Here is a 17980-nt window from a genome sequence, read left to right on the forward strand (position 1 = left end):
AAACAATTTTTCAGGTGACTAGAAAAAATAGATACAAAATACCCCAATTCTTTTATATCAGAGTAGAATACAGCAAAATGTATTTTTTTCTGCATTATTTTCATAATACAAGCAATTATTGACAAAATATTTTTTCTATTGGATTGCTTAACATAGAACTGTTTACCCAAATCAAGGCACTTGCCAGATAAGATGCCCAAATATTTATTTACAATGCAATTACTGAATAACTTGTATCTTTAAAATACTCTACTGAAAACTTTTAAGAAACATTTTTTACTCTTTATTTGCTTTCTGAATTTTGAGTTACTATTTTTATGTACTAAAACTTTAGCTCTGTTTGTAATTTATTTGCAGCTGAAACAAAAGTAACTACTAATGTGCCTTCACATCTTTTGTTTTTAGAAAGCTTTGAAGACACTAATGTTGAAAGAAGGGATTCCACAGGAGAAGTTGGAGGGAATAAAGGTGATTTTTCATGAAGAAAATGGAATTTCTGATTCACATACTGATAAGAATATAGCTGGCAAATAAAGGTTCTAGTCAGTTTTATGTTATTCACTTTAATTTTTCAGTTTGGCTTAATTCATTACTGGGGTTGTATTCTGATCTGAAAAACTGAGACTGAAATGTCAATATCAACAAATCCCTTAGGTCAGTCAAGTCATTTTATTGACAGCGTGATGTATGACATTCTTACTGTTGCCTTTTGGTTTTGTGACTAACCACTGACATAAAATAGGTAACATGGGGATAGGGACATCTGTCATATGAGATAAGCAAAAGTTTATGGCATTATGTTGAATGCCATTTTCCTACTTTAACTCAAAGGAAAGGTGAAGGATATGGCAAGTGAGTGTCTTAATTCCAAAACTGCGTAAATGCTGTTGCTGACATTTCCAGCTCTGTGCCTGCTGGGGCTTGCTTTGCAGGAAATTCTCATGTGTCTTTTCCCTTTATCTCCAAGTTGTTAGTGGGGGACGAGGAGAACTCTCTCACTCTGCTGCCTGTGCTGGATAATCCTTCATCAGCTGCAAAATGGTTTGCTTTTCAGCGGTGGGAGCAAGCACTCTGTAATAAGATTCAGTAAAGTTTAACCCTTTGTAGATCACTTTCTAGTACTGTTCTAAATGAGATTAGGTTCAGAACTTAAGTTAGATTGGATAATCTCCTCCAGTTTCATTCCTCCTCTGCCCCATAATGCTAAGAGCCCCTATACAGCATTCTGCCATTCTGGGATTACAGCACACCCACAACCCACCAGACCGTCTGCTTTTCCTGGGCAGAATATCAAGAACTTTTCATTCACTTTGCACTCCTTTCAAGGAGAAGGCTGAGTCAGTCTCTGTTGTTTATAAAAACACATGAAACATCCTACTAATAAAACCCATGCAGAAGCTTTAAGAAAGTTGATAAAAAAGTTTGAAGAGTAAAACATGGTAATACTTTTGCCACAAGGTATTGGATTATTCACCTAAAATATTGTCCATGGTATATCAGTAAGTATAAGCATGTACATAATTAAATGATTTAATCATACATGATAAGCATGTATGATTAAATACCTGCTTCTAGACTCTAGGTGTATTACTAGCACTTAGATACACCAGTGAACCATAAGCAGTATCTTTTCTTTAAACTCTATTTTAGTTATCTACTTGGAAGCAGTATATGGAGCTGGTAATTTGCTCTCTGGCAGTAAAGCTGTTTATTAACCAAGTATGGGAAAATCTCTGCTGTCTGCCTCATATATATGGTGCTTTCTCCTTATCTTCCAGCCATGAAAAGGCCATGGTGAGGAAGGATGTAGCCAGAATACCTTGATCTTCTCCAGTTCTGCCAGTTAGGAGTTAGGTTCTACTGCATACATTCTGATGTACTGCACATAGAGAGACTTCCTGAAGCACAGAATGAATGAATGGGCTGTACATTTTTCTGTTCAGAAGACATTCCCCACCCTCAGAAGGAAAAAAAAAAAAAGTCTCTTAATATTCCTGTACTTTTCCCCCCTTTCTTTTTAACATGCTGTAGGTTTTCAACAATCATCCTTTGAGAAGGTTTTAAGCAGCGCAAGCTATATTCCCAGTTCTACAGATGTCCCGGAGAGATTTATTTCTACAGAAATGGTCCGCAGCAGCACTCCACCAGCGTCCACAGTAAAAACAATCACTGCTTGGAAGTCACTTAATTCTCAGAGAAGTGCTTCTGTACAACCTGCTGTTACTGGAAACATTGCTCATGCTCTCAGCACTATCAGCGGTCACCTTGCTAACATGGAAGAGAGTTCTTCAGTATATGCTGTGATGACTGCATCTTCAGGGTCCCATGGTGTATCATCTGGGAAGAAAACAAGGGCACAAGTTGAGGCCTACAGCTACTTTGAGACCAGCAGGAAGACTTCTCCTAGCAGCAGAACAAATATAAGCAAAGGGCTTTCTTTGCCAAGCAAAGTATTCAAAGGTGGAAATGCTCAGAGAGTTCAGCAGCTATTAGCCAAGCATAAAGCAAGTTCTTTACCTTTTGTCCTTGTTGAAGTCACTGTCCCACCAAAAATGTTTCCTGAAGAACTAAGTGAAATAGTGATTCCTAAAGCAGTAACCTGTGCTGATTTACCCTGTTTTCCTGGTGTACCTTGTGAGCCAAGTCAGGATGGAAGTATCAAGTGCGGTCGTTGTCCTTATGGTTATTATGGAGATGGCTTCACTTGCAGAGGTATTACAAATAACTTCACTAAATCCTTTGCAGAAAAGAATCTCATGACGTCATTATAACTTGAAAGTACGTTGTTACTGTGTGATCATTGAAATGCACAGAGTATTGAATTTTCTCATTTCCATTATCAATATTGGCATAGCCTACAGGCTTTTAGTATAGATGCACTTAAAAATAATTTTCTGATGTGTCTCAGGCTCCCCAATTATGGGCAGGGACCTAATGGATTCTATATGATCTGTTCATTGTGTTAGGCAAGACACAGTTGTGCTGAAATGCCACTTTCATTTTCATAGAATCATAGAATGGTTTGGGTTGGAAGGGACCTTAAAGATCATCTAGTTCCAACCCCATTGCCATGGGCAGGGACACCCTCCACTAGATCACGTTGCCCAAAGCCCCATCCAACCTGGTCTTGAACCCTTCCAGGGATGGGGCATCCACAACCTCTCTGGGCAACCTGTTCTAGTACCTCACCACTCTAACAGTAAAGAATTTCTTTCTAACATCTAATCTAAATCGACCCTCCTTCAGCTTAAACCCATTACCCCTTGTCCTGTCACTACACTCCCTGATAAACAGTCCCTCCCCATCTTTCCTGTAGGCCCCTTCAGGTACTGGTAAGCTGCAATTAGATCTCCCCAGAGCCTTCTTTTCTCCAGGCTGAACAACCCCAACTCTCTCAGCCTGTCCCCATAGGAGAGGTGCTCCATCCCTCCAATCAGCTTCGTGGCCCTCTGGACTCGCTCCAACAGCTCAATGTCTCTCCTGTACTGGGGCCCCCAGAGATGGATGCAGTACTCCAGGTGGGGTCTCACAAGAGTAGAGTAGAGGGGCAGGATCACCTCCCTCGACCTGCTGGTCACACCTCTTTTGATGCAGCCCAGGACACGGCTTTCTGGGCTGCAAGTGCACACTGCTGGCTCATGCTGAGCTTCTCATCAATCAATACCCCCAAGTTCTTCTCCTCAGGGCTGCTTTCAATCCATTCCTCACCCAGCTTGTAGCTGTGCTTGGGATTGCACCGAGCCACGTGCAAGACCTTGCACTTGGCCTTGTTGAACTTCATGCGGTTCACACGGGCCCACCTCTCCAGCCTGTCAAGGTCCCTCTGGATGGCATCCCCTCCCTCCAGCATGTCGACCACACCACACAGCTTGGTGGTGTTGGCAAACTTGCTGAGGGTGCACTTGATCCCACTGTCCATGTTGCCGACAAAGATGTTGAACAGTGCCAGTCCCAGTACCGACCCCTGAGGAACGCCACTCATCACCATTCTCCACTTGGACATTGAGCTGTTGACCACAATTCTTTGAGTGCGACTATCCAGCCAATTCCTTATCCACCAAGTGGTCCATCCATCAAATCCATGTCTCTCCAATTTAGAGACAAGGATGTTGTGCGGGACAGTGTCAAATGCCTTGCACAAGTCCAGGTAGATGACATCAGTTGCCCTTCCCTTATCCACCAACACTGTAACCGCATCATAGAAGGCCACCAAATTTCTCTGGCACGATTTGCCCTTAGTGAAGCCGTGTTGGCTGTCACCAATCACCTCCTTATTTTCCATGTGCCTGACCATAGTCTGCAGGAGGATCTGCTCTACAGTCTTGGTGGGCACAGAGGTGAGACTGACCAGCGCGTAGTTCCCTGGGTCTTCCTTTTTACCCTTCTTAAAAATGGGGGTTATGTTACCCCTCTTCCAATTGGCAGGAACTTCGCCGGACTGCCAGGACTTCTCAAATACGATGGAGAGTGGCCTGGTCACTTCATCCACCAGTTCCCTCAAGACCTGCGGATGCATCTCATCAGGTCCCGTGGACTTGTGCACCTTCAGGTTCCTTAGATGGTCTCGAACCTGATCTCCTACAGTGGGCGGTTCTGCATTCTCCCAGTCCCTGCCTTCTGTGACCTGGGCAGTGTAGCTCAAGCACTTGCCAGTGAAGACTGAGGCAAAGAAGTCATGGAGTACCTCAGCCTTCTCCATATCCTGGGTAACCAGGTCACCCCTTTCATTCCGGAGGGGACCCACATTTTCCCTTGTCCTCCTTTTATCACTAACATACCTACAGAAGCTTTTCTTCTTGTCCTTAACATCCCTGGCCAGACTAATTTCTATCAGGGCTTTGGCTTTCCTAACCTGATCCCTGGCTGCTCGGACAGTTTCTCTGTATTCCTCCCAGGCTACCTGCCCTTGCTTCCACCCTCTGTAGGCTTCCTTTTCTTGTTTGACTTTGCCCAGCAGCTCCTTGTTCATCCATGGGGGTCTCTTGGTGTTTTTGCTTGACTTCCTCTGTGTTGGGATGCATCGCTCCTGAGCTTGGAGGAGGTGACCCTTAAATATTAGCTGGCTGTCTTGGGCCCCTTTTCCTTCCAGGGCTTTGTCCCGTGGTATTCCACCAAGCAGATCCCTGAAGAGGCCAAAGTTTGCTCTCCTGAAGTCCAGGCTAGTGAGCTTGCTGTATGCCCTCCTTGCTGCCCTGAGAATCTTGAACTCCACCATTTCATGGTCACTGCAGCCAAGGCTGCCCTTGAGCTTCACATTCCCTACCAGGCCCTCCTTATTGGTGAGAATAAGGTCCAGCATGGCACCTCTCCTTGTGGGTTCCTTTGTCATTTAGAGCAGGAAGTTGTCATCAACACATTCCAGGAACTTCCTGGATTGCTTGTGCTCTGCTGCGTTGTCCCTCCAACAGATGTCGGGGTGGTTGAAGTCCCCCATAAGGACCAGGGCTTGTGAGCATGAGGCTGCTCCTATCTGCCTATAGAGGGCTTCATCTGCTCAGTCTCCCTGGTCAGGTGGCCTGTAGCAGACTCCCGCTATTATGTCCCCTGCCCCAGCCCTCCCTTTAATCCTGACCTATAGGCTCTCGGTCGGCTCCTCATCCCTCCCCAGGTGGAGCTCCATGCACCTGGAGCATTATTCCTTTCTTTAATTATTCCTTTCTTTGTTTTCTTCATTGCCTTTCAGCAAGATGTAGACAAACATGTGGCAACAATATGGAGTGTGTGGCACCCAATATTTGCAAATGCAAGCCTGGTTATGCTGGTTATAATTGTCAGACCGGTGAGTATGGCACTTTTTGATTTAGCCTGTGCTAACTCACAAGCACAAATTAATGATTTGAAGATCACTGTTGATTTTCTGCACAGCTGTATGCAGACCTGATTGCAAAAACCATGGGAAGTGCATTAAGCCCAATATCTGTGAATGTCCACCAGGATACAGTGGCTCCACTTGTGAGGAAGGTAAATAGAATATTTTTTGCTTTTGAATCCATAAATACCCAAAGGATGATGTAAATAATTTCCATGACTGCTCATTCTGACAGCAAAGAGGTGAGTTCATTTTCCATTTACTTTAACAGAACTCTGAGTAACATATACTGTAAATGTTGCTTTAATAGGCTATTCCTAAATGTAGCTTTCACAATAAGTAGAGGCATTCAAGAGTGAATGTAGATGCCTCTAAGCTAAACACTTCCAACGAGTGGGAAGTCCTGTTTGGAAATTGTCTCAGATTTCTTTTCTTCAGAGTGACCACCACTGTTGGGACTCTGTGCACTCTGTTGGAATTAAGTTGTTCTTGTTACTAATTCTTGTCAAAAGGCATTGCATACATCTCCTTATTTTATTTCCAGTTCTTTGCTCGCTGTAAATTATTAACATTTCCCTTTTCCTAAAGCATAACCAATCTATGCATCTTTCTTAGAGGTGGTTTCTTGAACAACATAATTCTTTATCTGCAGCACATTGTAAACCACCCTGTCAAAATGGAGGCACATGCTTGGCCAGAAATCTCTGCACCTGCCCATATGGTTTTGTGGGACCAAGATGTGATACAAGTAAGCAAAAAAGCATAAGGGAAGAATACAGAACATTCCTCCTGTTCTTCAGGAGCAAGAAAGCGAATTATGGTTTAAATTTTTGATGCACTCTGTCTAATGCTAGCAAATGACATAATACCTGTGCCTCTTTGATGGTTCACATACTTAGGCTTTTCGAACATTATTTAGATAGTATTTGCACATAACTTTGAAAACATAACATACTATAAAAATTGTAAATAGTTCATTATTTGTTATTGTTTATGATTCACAAATGTGGAAACATTGAGCACGTTGTGCACATGATACTACCTTCGGAACACACACAGATGTTTTATATGTCCTTATAGCCTTTTAACTTCTATCATCTTAAATTGATTAGACATTGGGGTACATTCAGAAGTTGGTATCAGTGACTGGTGAGTCAGAAAAACTGGGATACTGGAAAACTGAATTCAGAATCATATTATGGGTTGTTTGGTTTTGGTTTTGTTTTTTTTTTAACCTGGCATGAAAATTGGAAAATTTGCTGTGGTCATAGCTGAAAAATTTAAATTAGGTAGACTCACGTAAATTGTTTCTTACGTATCAAATTCTACATGCTGCAATTTGGCAACTCCAAATTTTGGGTAGATTTCATACCGGTAATTTTTATCATTCAGATAGTCCAAATTTAGACATGCTGTTTATATATCATTCACCTGAATGTGCCAATGCATTATTGACCCTGCACTGAGGAAGTCCTTTGTTCATCTCCTCCTCAAAACCCAGGACTATTCATTCTCAGTTTTTCTTGTTCTAGTTTCAGTTGTGACACACAAAAAAAATGCAGCTCTTTGTTAAGCAATACTTAAGAGAGATGTTGAAGAGAATGAGATGTTGTCCTGAAGGAGTGATTCATGGTTTTCCACAGCCATGAGATTTTTCATGTCTTTGCTTGTTAGTCTCATGTCACTCTATGCATGGAGCTGCACTTGCTGAAGTGATAGAAAACATTTGAGTGAACTTTCCTGGAGTTCATCAAATCCCTCACGTAACATGGTCCATTTGTCTCTTAGTATTAAATTTCCCAGGTTATTTTAGAATTTATTTGAAATTTTCTAGATTTTTAACACTAAATATAACCAGACCGTGAATAATTACATGAAAAGACAATTTATTTACCTTTACAGTCTGGTGCTAGCTTTTTCTGGCTTTCAGCAGTTCCTCTTCACCTAGTGGAATTGTATTTTATTTCCAATGTTAATATTTGGGAAAGAATGGAAAAATGAATCAAGCATAATTTGTGACTTCTTTCTCTCCCCTCTCTTCTCCTTTGTTTTTTGCCCAACTTCATGGATGGTAGTGGTTTGCAACAGACACTGTGAAAATGGTGGTGAATGTCTCACTCCAGACATCTGCCAGTGTAAACCTGGGTGGTACGGACCTACGTGCAGCACAGGTAACACTCCTGCAGCTTCCATGTTCCTGGGAGACCACCCGTAGGACCTCCCATAGTTTGAAATTTGGAACCGCGTGGCTCAGAGAGGAGCGATGGGCAGCTGCTTACTGCCGCAGAGCCCCCACACTCCCTCTTGTTCTCTACATGTTAGTTCTGCTGCCGGCAGCACCTCTAGAAAGTCTAATACTGATCCTAAAACTTTGGGTAAAGATTTTATGTGTTACGTGCAGTTATCTTAGTGCTTAATTCCTGTCCTTGCAACAGAAGCACATATCGTATAGACTTTTTTTGGATGTCGTGCTTCCCACTCTTCCTGCCCCTGTTTCTGCAGCGGTGTGTGACCCTGTGTGTCTCAACGGTGGTTCCTGTACTAAGCCAGATGTTTGCCTCTGTCCACATGGATTCTTTGGTGCCCAGTGTCAGAATGGTAATTTTTTTTTCTTTCTCCCCCATTATGAGGAGATCTGTGAGAAAACATTATCTTAAGACACAAAATTCACAATGAAGTCATGTACCTGAGAAATGGTGCAAAACAGAGATTACATTATTTTTTAGATTTTATGGCCGATTCAGTGAATGTCCAAGGAGAAGGGAGACTCAACATTTGCCTTGTCTTCCACTCAACTTTTGAGCAGTATGCAACCAGTTCCATTGTATATTATGTAGTCGGGTTACTCACGTAGGCATACAGTTGCCAACCTTGACCCCTTTTTATCTGATTTTGTCTTTACTATTGACATATGCACCAGTCCACATTAATATGATTTTCATGAGACAGGCCTGATAGTGCTGTATGCCTATATAAGCTGTCAGAATTTTAGTGTTGAGTTCTTGTTTCCTAGAAATATATCACTAAAAGTCAAACAAAATGCAAACTACAGCCTTTTTCTCCTGTTTATATCTTTTAGCTGTCTGCAGCCCACCTTGTAAGAATGGTGGTCATTGCATGAGAAACAATGTCTGTACTTGTCCTGATGGGTACACAGGCAGAAGATGTGAAAAAAGTAAGGAACTGTTAAAATCCTTCCAGGACCCAAAAGTAACCAATAAATTATTCTGTAATCAGTTAACTGTATTAAACAGCAGATGTTTTTGATTTTAAGGTGTCTGTGAGCCAAGGTGCATGAATGGAGGAAGGTGCGTAGGCCCAAACATTTGCTCTTGTCCTTCAGGATGGAGAGGAAAAAGATGTAATACTCGTAAGTATCTTGTAGTTAACAGGAGACCCATACCGTAAAAGTAATATGAAGATATTGCCAAAGAACTCAAGAATATACACACATTGAAAAAATAATTGTCTATACTTTGGCAGCAAAATTTAGGATGGAGGACAAACACCATGCAGTTCTTAGGCTAAATCATGAGATCAAAATTATATTTTAAATTGTTGTGTAGCAAATATTTGTTTCTTTCTTAATTCTTGTCTGAATAAGAAACATCTGTATTTCTGCAGAGCTGAGTCAATGAAGTGAAAGAATTTCAATTTGTGCTGTAGGACATAAAAGCAGATACAACAGAAAAAGAAGTACAGTGAAAGACTGGATAACTGCAGAAAAATAGTGGGAAATGATTGGGATAGAAGAGGCAGTGGGCACAAGCTCTTTAGGAAAGGTAGACATAGGACTGTGATGGTAGCACAGCTGTGGGTCACATTGTGTCTTAATAAGATATTGATGGTGCATAAATAAAATGTGGCAGTGTGGATAGAAGCACAGTTTGCATGAAAATCAGCATGAGGGTGGGTGGTAGAAATCCATTAGATAAAGTGTCAGTGTCTATCATAGTACCCACCCGAGGCTCAGATATTGATATGGCCAATGAGCTCTCTAATGGCATGGAGGAAAAACAATTTTCCCTGGGTTACTTTCTGTAATTATTGGCAAGTTGTATTGAAAAGAATATTACCCATATTGACAGGGGTGAGATATTCTTGGACACTGTGGAAGAGAGATTTGATTATCAACTAGTCAGTTAACCAATGAGAAATAATAGTGGTTTAGATTATGGCTTAATAAGCAGGGATGAATGTGTAGAAAAATGGGTCGTAGAAAATAACTTTGGATCAAATGTTCATGAGTTGATTCACTGTGTGTTAAATTGCACGACAGACAAAAGGTTTCTCACTAAGGTATGGATTTTAGAAAGATAAATTTGGAAAAACCAAAGCTATTTATCAGTGCTGACTTAATTCAGTATTTCAGGCTTTTGTAGCAATCTGTGATGCATCAGAACATCTCAATGTGTGCTTTAGCTGTACGGGCTTTTTGTTTCTAGTTGCCTCTCTTCTTTAGTATCCTGTTGATCTTAGATGGATTTTCAGTGAAGATGATGTGACTCTTGTGTAGGGAAAGCACTCAGTCTCTCCTGGACATCCTGAAATGTAAATAATAAGTAAAAGTAATCATTTGGGATATAACAAAACTTTGTGATGATGTCTGTGCAGCAATCTGTCTTCAGGAATGTAAGAACGGTGGGGAGTGTATTGGACCCAGTACGTGTCATTGTCCTCCACAGTGGGAAGGAATCCAGTGTCAAACACGTAAGAATGATGTGACATGAAACCTCTTGCTTGAGCACAGTTAAGAATGGTTCAGCAATACATAGTGCCTACAAGTCCTACACCATGGTTGTATTTTAACCCAAATCTGTCTCAAAGGCAGGATAAAGAGCTGAGATTCCTCTGCCTGTTCTGAATCCCTCCAGAATATGACGGTAGTCTGGGACCACGGAAGTACGCAGCAGCCTGCTCTAACCCTGTATACTGCTGCAACAGCCCTGAGGCCGTTGTAATAGCTTGAAATAGGATGCATTAAAAACCACCTTACTTGTGTCCCTACCTCAGTTTCATTCATGCCCTCAGCATGTTCCCATATTAAATCTGCATCAAAGCATAAGGGGGATGAGATAGACATACAAGCATCGTTGGCTCCACATGACTGTGAAGGGGGTAGTTCCCTGTGAAGATACCTACCAAGTTCTCAGCTCCTATAAGTAGGCAGACTAAGTATGTAGAGATAGCAGTCGCTTTTCCTTCACCAAGTTGTTTTCCTGAAAAAAGCCACCTGTGTACCTCTCTTATTTTAGCTGTGTGCAACCAGAAGTGTCTGTTTGGAGGCAAGTGTGTATTGCCTAACGTATGCTCTTGTCGTCCTGGTTATACTGGAGTCCTCTGTGGGAAGAAAATTCAGGTAATTGTAGGGTCAAGACACTGTCACAGATACAACGATTTGGGAGTCATTATCTAGTCCACCCTTGTCTAATGAAGCAGCATGAAATACACCAAATGTCTTTGTCTAATTTCTTCCTTTCAGTCTCCAGTGAGAGAAAATTCACAACATTCCTAGGAGCTATTCCAGTAATTTATAGGCTCTAATACTTACAAAATTGTTCTCAACACCTAAAGTAAATTTCCTTTGTGTCAAATTAAGCTGATTATCTCTTGTCATTCTCGTAAGTGGCTGCAGCAGGAATTGATAACGATCCTCTTCATAACAACCGCTGTTCTCTTTTCCAGCATCTGGCCCCATTTTAGGGAAGAGTATCCTGCTGCTGACTGACTTTGCTTGCATCAAGTCAAGCTCTGATCTTTTTCAGCTAACTACAGACTCTCTACTAACACTCAGTTCATTCCTGTTTTATACAAACGTTCCTTATCCCACAGTGTAATTTTGAGAATAGCTTTACTTTTTTGCATTATAGTGAAAGATGACCATTTCTCTGTTTTGTCACATAATCTTCTGTTGTTTTCCTTTCCTTGAGTGCTGACAGTCATTCACTGAAGTAATTTAACATTTCATTACAACTAACTTTTTTTGTGACATCTGAAGTAGAAAGCATTCTACTCTTCTCGCATGACCTGTGATGTTTCTCTTCTTTTAATTTCAACATATTTGGACGCTTTTCTGATGCCAGCAGAATTCACTTTGCGGAGTCGGGACACAGCCTAGCTGTTTCATCACTGCACGCTGCTGCTGTTCCTTTACATTCATCTTTAACTACCTGCCACTGTTCATACCTGTACAGTGTTTTCTTTTAAAAACAATTTAGTTCTTTGGTGTCCTGATGCAGCCAAGCTAGCATATTCTGTCCTTCCCATCTTTCTTTTCTTTTTAGTACCTTGCCACGCTACATCTTTTAATGTAAAACCTATAATGTGACTGCTAGATGAACAGGCATTTTTAGTGAGAAATGGGTAAAAACCAGGGAATACAGCAATAGTTGAACTTTCATCCAGCCTCAGTTTCTCCCAGTTGAAACTACTGGGAGTTTAGATCTTTTTTCTGCTTCATCAAGTCCAGTATACAATGCCAATACCATTTGTGGTCAGACAGCCCCATAGAGATGGGGCAAATAATACATTTAAGAAATTAAAGCAGTTAAGTGTGCAAACATATTTTGAGAATATAAAACCACACATTCTATAAAGACAAGACTATTATGTTTGCAATATGGATTTCCAAAATGTGACCTAAAAAGAGAAATAATTTTGATTTAAATGTTAACATAAATATATCCTGCAAAGCATTAGTATATTTTTAATCTAGGAAATACATTGCTGATCAGTCAGACAGTGCTGTATCATACACTGACCAAAATGGCACATTTTCTTAAAGAGATAAACAAGCTATATGCACAAATTTAACATCATGTTGTTTTTCTGCATATCAGGAAAGCAAGGTTTAAAATTGGTTTTAATGGGCTGTGTCATTAAAGTCTATTTATTTATTTATTCTTCTCTCCAAGGTACAAAGGCATCATGGTTGAAGAAAAGAAGTGTCTCAATTAAATTGCAGTGCTGCATGGATGTATGAGACTTGAAAATAGCAAGAGGGTTGAAGGCAATTACAGAGTTTATTTAAATGAAAGGAATATCCAGCAGCATTATTTTAGAAGATTCATATTGCAGCTATGAATTTTGGCGAGCTTCAATACAACAACCTTGTAGTCATTAAAACATATCTATATTTCTATAATTTTTTGCTACCTCATGCACAAACCCCACAGCCTCTTCACTGGCTTCACAGACTTGATGAATGATGCAAACCCAAAATTCTGCAGTTTGTTGGTACGGTCAACTGGACGATGAGACTTCCTTTGTGGGAATAAGATCATAATAGGTGCTGCATGTCTCTACGAAAGAAGGCAGCACTTCATCGCTTGTGAAGCAGAACTATTTTTTTCCTTCTTTGTCTTGAATTTGCATCAGTCTGTTATAATCACTAGCCAGAAGTCAGGAAGGAAGGGCCACCTAAACCAAGGCTTGGCTACTGCAGCGGTGGCCAGGCCACATGTCTTATTAACAGTCAACCAGAGGCAGAATAATTCTGGTTTACCTATGGCAAGCCTTTGGAGCCAGATACCGACTCTTCTGGTTTGATTTTATTACTTACACTCACGAAGTTGAGTACCCAGCTACCGAATGATTTCTGTGTCTGTAAGACTTTTATGCCACTGTTTTGAGATGGCATTCAGTAATATGAGGAAATTTGACAATGCTTTTAGCCATGCAGAATCTTAAAATGGGAACTGATAAGAGGAGGAATTTGCACTACATCGTGCTATCTGTATACATTAAATGAGAAAGTATTTGTAAAGATATCATAGAAGAGTTTTTTCCATTGCCTATTGCTCCAAAGAACTGTTAGCACCTACCAGCTGCCAGATTTTGAACAAATAAAATTCCAGTTTTTCTGAAGTTTCCTACAGAAGACCACCATCTTCTTCCCCTAGAGCTGCAAAAGACATTTCAGTTCCTGCCGCAACCAACTGAGCTCTGGCAATAGATACAAATGTCCCTTTAGCTGAGTCATTGAAGTTTACTGGTTTGGTTTGGGTTTTTTTTAAACCAAAAATAAATGTCCTGACTTCCTGTTCTCCTGAGCAATATTCAATTTATATACGCTGATTCTGAATGGGAAGAAGATAGAGCTCATTTTGCCATTTACTGCCACGGTGGGATGCTGACTGCCAAATCATAGCTGTTAGCAGCTCTGTGCCTAGATTTCTCCTCACCTTTTGATAATCCTCTTAAGTCATTTTGCAAAGCAAGCTGGCATTTTGAGAGCTCACCCTCATTCCAGAATGACACCTGGTGGATTTCCAAGTGCCTGACTGGTGTATTTAAAAATTGTTTTCAATTTCCCACTTGCATTTTAAGTTTCAGTGTTTCCATAGTTTCTTTTAATTGAGCATCTGAGTGGCTGATAGTCTGATCTGCTGGGAGCTGCTGTTGTATTTAAACCTACTCCACTTGAACTGTTTCCTTTCTCACATCTCATAAAGATCTCTATGAACAAAACCTTACTTGCTGTTGGAACCAATGCCTCAGGATGGATGATGCTTTGAATACACAAGGTTCTGAAAATGTTTTTAAAATGCAAACACACCAATATTGCACAATCTCATATTGTAATAAACCCCATTCCACATGTCAGTTACAGAGGTGGTGTGCTAAAGAGAGAGATAACATCTGGCAGGACCACCGTTAATAAGTCTTTGGTTAATGAGTTTGTGCAACCCTCCATTCACAAAACTGAATCAATATATATATGCCATTCTACAATTTCAGGCTGAATAAAGGGGTTTTTAAAATCATAACTTTTAGTGTTTCCTATTTATTTTCAGTGGTTCAAAAGGCAGAAATGATTTCTTTCACACTTTCCAAATGCAAGCTGTGCGAACAAAAGCACATCCAGAGTTCTGCTACAGTAGTTAAAAATGCTGAGTGCTGAACTGTGCTATTTTCCAGCAAGCACATGATGCAGAAAAATTGCTAGATCTTACAGTGATTCTTAGCATGTTATATAGAATGCAGGTACCTCCTATTGAATTTTCTTGCATGATTTCTTTAAATAGTAACCAGTCCTGGAAGGTACCTATGTACATCATCCATTTATTATCTGGTTGCACTAAAGTTGCTCTGCGGGCCAGCAGAAATTTTCCCAAGTGCAGATTGACTTTTGCCCATAATCTTGAAAAGATCTTTAAAATGCAGAATAATGAACATTTTCTGAAGGAAGGGCTCGTATCACATAAGATACCACAGACCTTAGTAAGGATGCCATTTCCTACATTTGTATCCATGTTGGCTGTGATTTCAAAACAAAACAAACAAAGCCAAAAAAGTGGCCTCATGTGAAAGGCTCTTTCTTTTCACAAAAGTTAATTCTATATTCTCATAGCTGAGAGTAGAAAGTTAGTTACCATTTCCATCTACCAAAAGCAAACGCATGAAGAATCGGTGCAAACCCTAAAGTAAATCAGTATAAAAAATTAAGCTACTTGTCAAATTGACTATATCCACTCCATTACTTGCCCAAATGGGAAGAATCCAGACTTTAAATTCTCAGTAAAACATAATGCCTGGGTACATACACAAAATGAAACATAGAGGTTAGAAAGTGCTCCCAGTGAGTAAAGGTGTTTATGCTGCTTCTCTTGTATAAAGGCATTGCATGGCAAATGTTGGGTCATTTTACTCCCACCCACAGCTCAGTTTAGCTAATAAAGGATATTTTAGAGATAAAGCAAGTAACTCCATGCTTGCTACAACCACTTACATTAGAAGAGGACAATATAAATGGTAAAATGTGCGTGTAAGTAAATTAAAGAGAAGAAACACTTCTCACCTTTCCACACACACACTCTAAAAAGACAGAATATCAAAAACGCAACCAGTGCACTGCCCCTACAATTTTTCCAGTTGTTTTTAGTGAAAATCAGAGCATCTGTATAAGGCGTTACAGTTAGCTCTAATAAATAAGGGAGGTAGCCTGTTCTGTTTCATTTTTCTTGACCTTCGAGCTGCATCCATAACTAGCTTTTCACAGGAAGACATATCTAGCTCCAAAAATTACATGCTGTAACCAGTATGTTCAATCTTCCAGTGAGTGGGAAACAAAGACAAGGAATACCGACAGCTCTTTTAGGAAGCATATGTGGAGCTGTGGAAATAATAATTTGGACCTGGACTGTCATTAGTAACACATTCTGAGACTGTTCTACTTTAACTACTAGAAAATTCACTTTTAAACTCACTTAGATTGCAGAGATTTAAATAATATTTCTTAAAAAAACCAAAAACCAAAACAACAAAAAAAATTCCAAACCCAAACCTCCCAAAAAACCCCAACAAAAATCCCTGTAGCCAGTAGATGGTGCTACATTCAAGCAGTGTTTCTACAATATGCCATCAAAGAAGTACTGCTTGCTTACTTCAATCATTTCTGAACAGGGAACTATTTAAATTAGGGTTTGATTCTGGCCTGCTCAGAAACACCAATTACAGGTCTCTCTCACCAACTGCTCCTGGTCTCATGCTCCTAATGATGCTACTATCTCTTTTGGCTTCTAATCACCATTATTGTCACTTTTGGCTTTATTAGAGGAAGTCAGTCTTCCCAGGAACAATACTGAGATATTACGCCTCTTTGCATTTACATACTTCTGCTCATTTACTCTGACATCTTGGGTCTGAGGCAATTAATTTTTTGCCATTCACTTCCCTGCATCCAGTATGTCATCTAAGGTATTCAACTTAACTCCTGGATTTCTGAATTATGGCGTGATTATTGTAGTGAACTGTGACACAGAGACAGAATTTCATCATAAATTCCTTCCAGAACCACTGATGAAATCATCTTGTTCCATGCACAAAAACTGCATTTTTCACCAGCATGTCTGAAATATCCAGTGTATCACAGCAAAAGCAGCACAAAAAAACACACACTCCTCTTACTCTGTCTCTGCCCCTGGCAAAAAAACCTGCCAACACATGTCCGTAGCAGGTTTCATCTGAACCAAAGTCAACAGCCTTCAAAGCCAGGGCAAAGGAAGGCTTCTCAACTACACATCACAGCAAGTGCTGGTGACAGAAAACAGGAGTCTCATGAATTATACCCTTGTCTTTCATTTGCCCTCCGTATGCTTGGGTTCTCTCTTTCAGAGAAAGTTGGTAACTGAGAAGAACCCATTTCCTTTGCTTCTTGTCAACACTCGGTGGCTTGTAATTCCTGGAGATATGTGTCCACCTAAGTCACTCTACCTCTGAAAGCTACGTGTTCTAGTAAGGGAACTTACAGACAGATATGATGTTATTCCATCAAATGGATTCAAAATAATGCATAAGCAAATGGATTACAGTAATGCGTAGTTAAAATTCTCCCACCAAAAAAATCCAGTTTCACCTAGAAGACAATGAAAATCAATCTATCAAAAAAAATTAAATTGATTTGGCATCATTCAGAAAGTTGACTGATTCAACTTCAAGAAACAGCACAGGTGAGACAGGGAACAATGAAGGTAGGAGTCCCACTCCAATCTGCAGCCTGTTCAAAAGGCCGCAAAAGCTAAATGGGGCCAAACTGGAACATGCCCAGAAGACAAGTCTCAGCATCCTCCACACGGGTGATTTGTGACAGACATGGCCTTTCCTCATTGCCAGTCTGCAGCCTCCCATTATATTGCTCCTGTAACAACACTATCTTGAATAGGAATGAATCATCAATGTCTGCATCTCCAGAAGGGAGATAAACATATTTCCCTATCTTACTGGGATAAGGAAAAGAAATAATTGAAAGTAATATGGTTGTAGAAGTAGTCAAGATAAAGACTCTTTTTAGAGTATCAGCATGGATTAAGCTTTTAGAAAGTAACAGTGGAACTGTCTGAACAAGTACTGTGTTTGGGTTTATTTAATACTGCTTAAGTGATCGAGATCCAAATCTGATTGGGGGGAGGGGCAGGAAGCATACACAAAGCGATAACCAGGCTTTTAATAAGATGCTTTGCAGTTTGCTGATGTTCCAGAAAGATGCAAACTCTGCAAGTTTCCTCTTGCAACTGTGTAATCTTATTGAAGGTAAATTATACTTGAACTAACATCCACTTCTGACGATCTGAATTAAGGACATTTTGTTTCATGTGCTTTTAAAAAACACATCATTAATATAATGCAGTAATTCTAGTCAAAGGGGAAAAAAATCAAAAAGAAGAGCATAGA

General features: G+C 40.3%; 1 protein-coding gene across 1 annotated transcript in view; it reads left to right on the plus strand.

Moving 5' to 3' along the window:
• VWDE (von Willebrand factor D and EGF domains) overlaps positions 1–14334 on the plus strand; it is a 44610-nt gene extending 30276 nt beyond the window's left edge. Inside the window, exons 20-31 of the mRNA XM_075746094.1 lie at positions 406–468; positions 2032–2712; positions 5684–5779; positions 5866–5961; positions 6462–6557; positions 7885–7980; positions 8312–8407; positions 8889–8984; positions 9084–9179; positions 10424–10519; positions 11065–11168; positions 12724–14334. Of these exons, the coding sequence (XP_075602209.1) occupies positions 406–468; positions 2032–2712; positions 5684–5779; positions 5866–5961; positions 6462–6557; positions 7885–7980; positions 8312–8407; positions 8889–8984; positions 9084–9179; positions 10424–10519; positions 11065–11168; positions 12724–12744 (1637 nt within the window). The 3' untranslated portion in view covers positions 12745–14334. The remainder of the gene's footprint in view (positions 1–405; positions 469–2031; positions 2713–5683; positions 5780–5865; positions 5962–6461; positions 6558–7884; positions 7981–8311; positions 8408–8888; positions 8985–9083; positions 9180–10423; positions 10520–11064; positions 11169–12723) is intronic.
• Positions 14335–17980: the final 3646 nt, after the last annotated feature.

Source organism: Balearica regulorum, chromosome 2 (genome assembly GCF_011004875.1).
Source record: "Balearica regulorum gibbericeps isolate bBalReg1 chromosome 2, bBalReg1.pri, whole genome shotgun sequence".
Classification (NCBI taxonomy): domain Eukaryota; kingdom Metazoa; phylum Chordata; class Aves; order Gruiformes; family Gruidae; genus Balearica; species Balearica regulorum.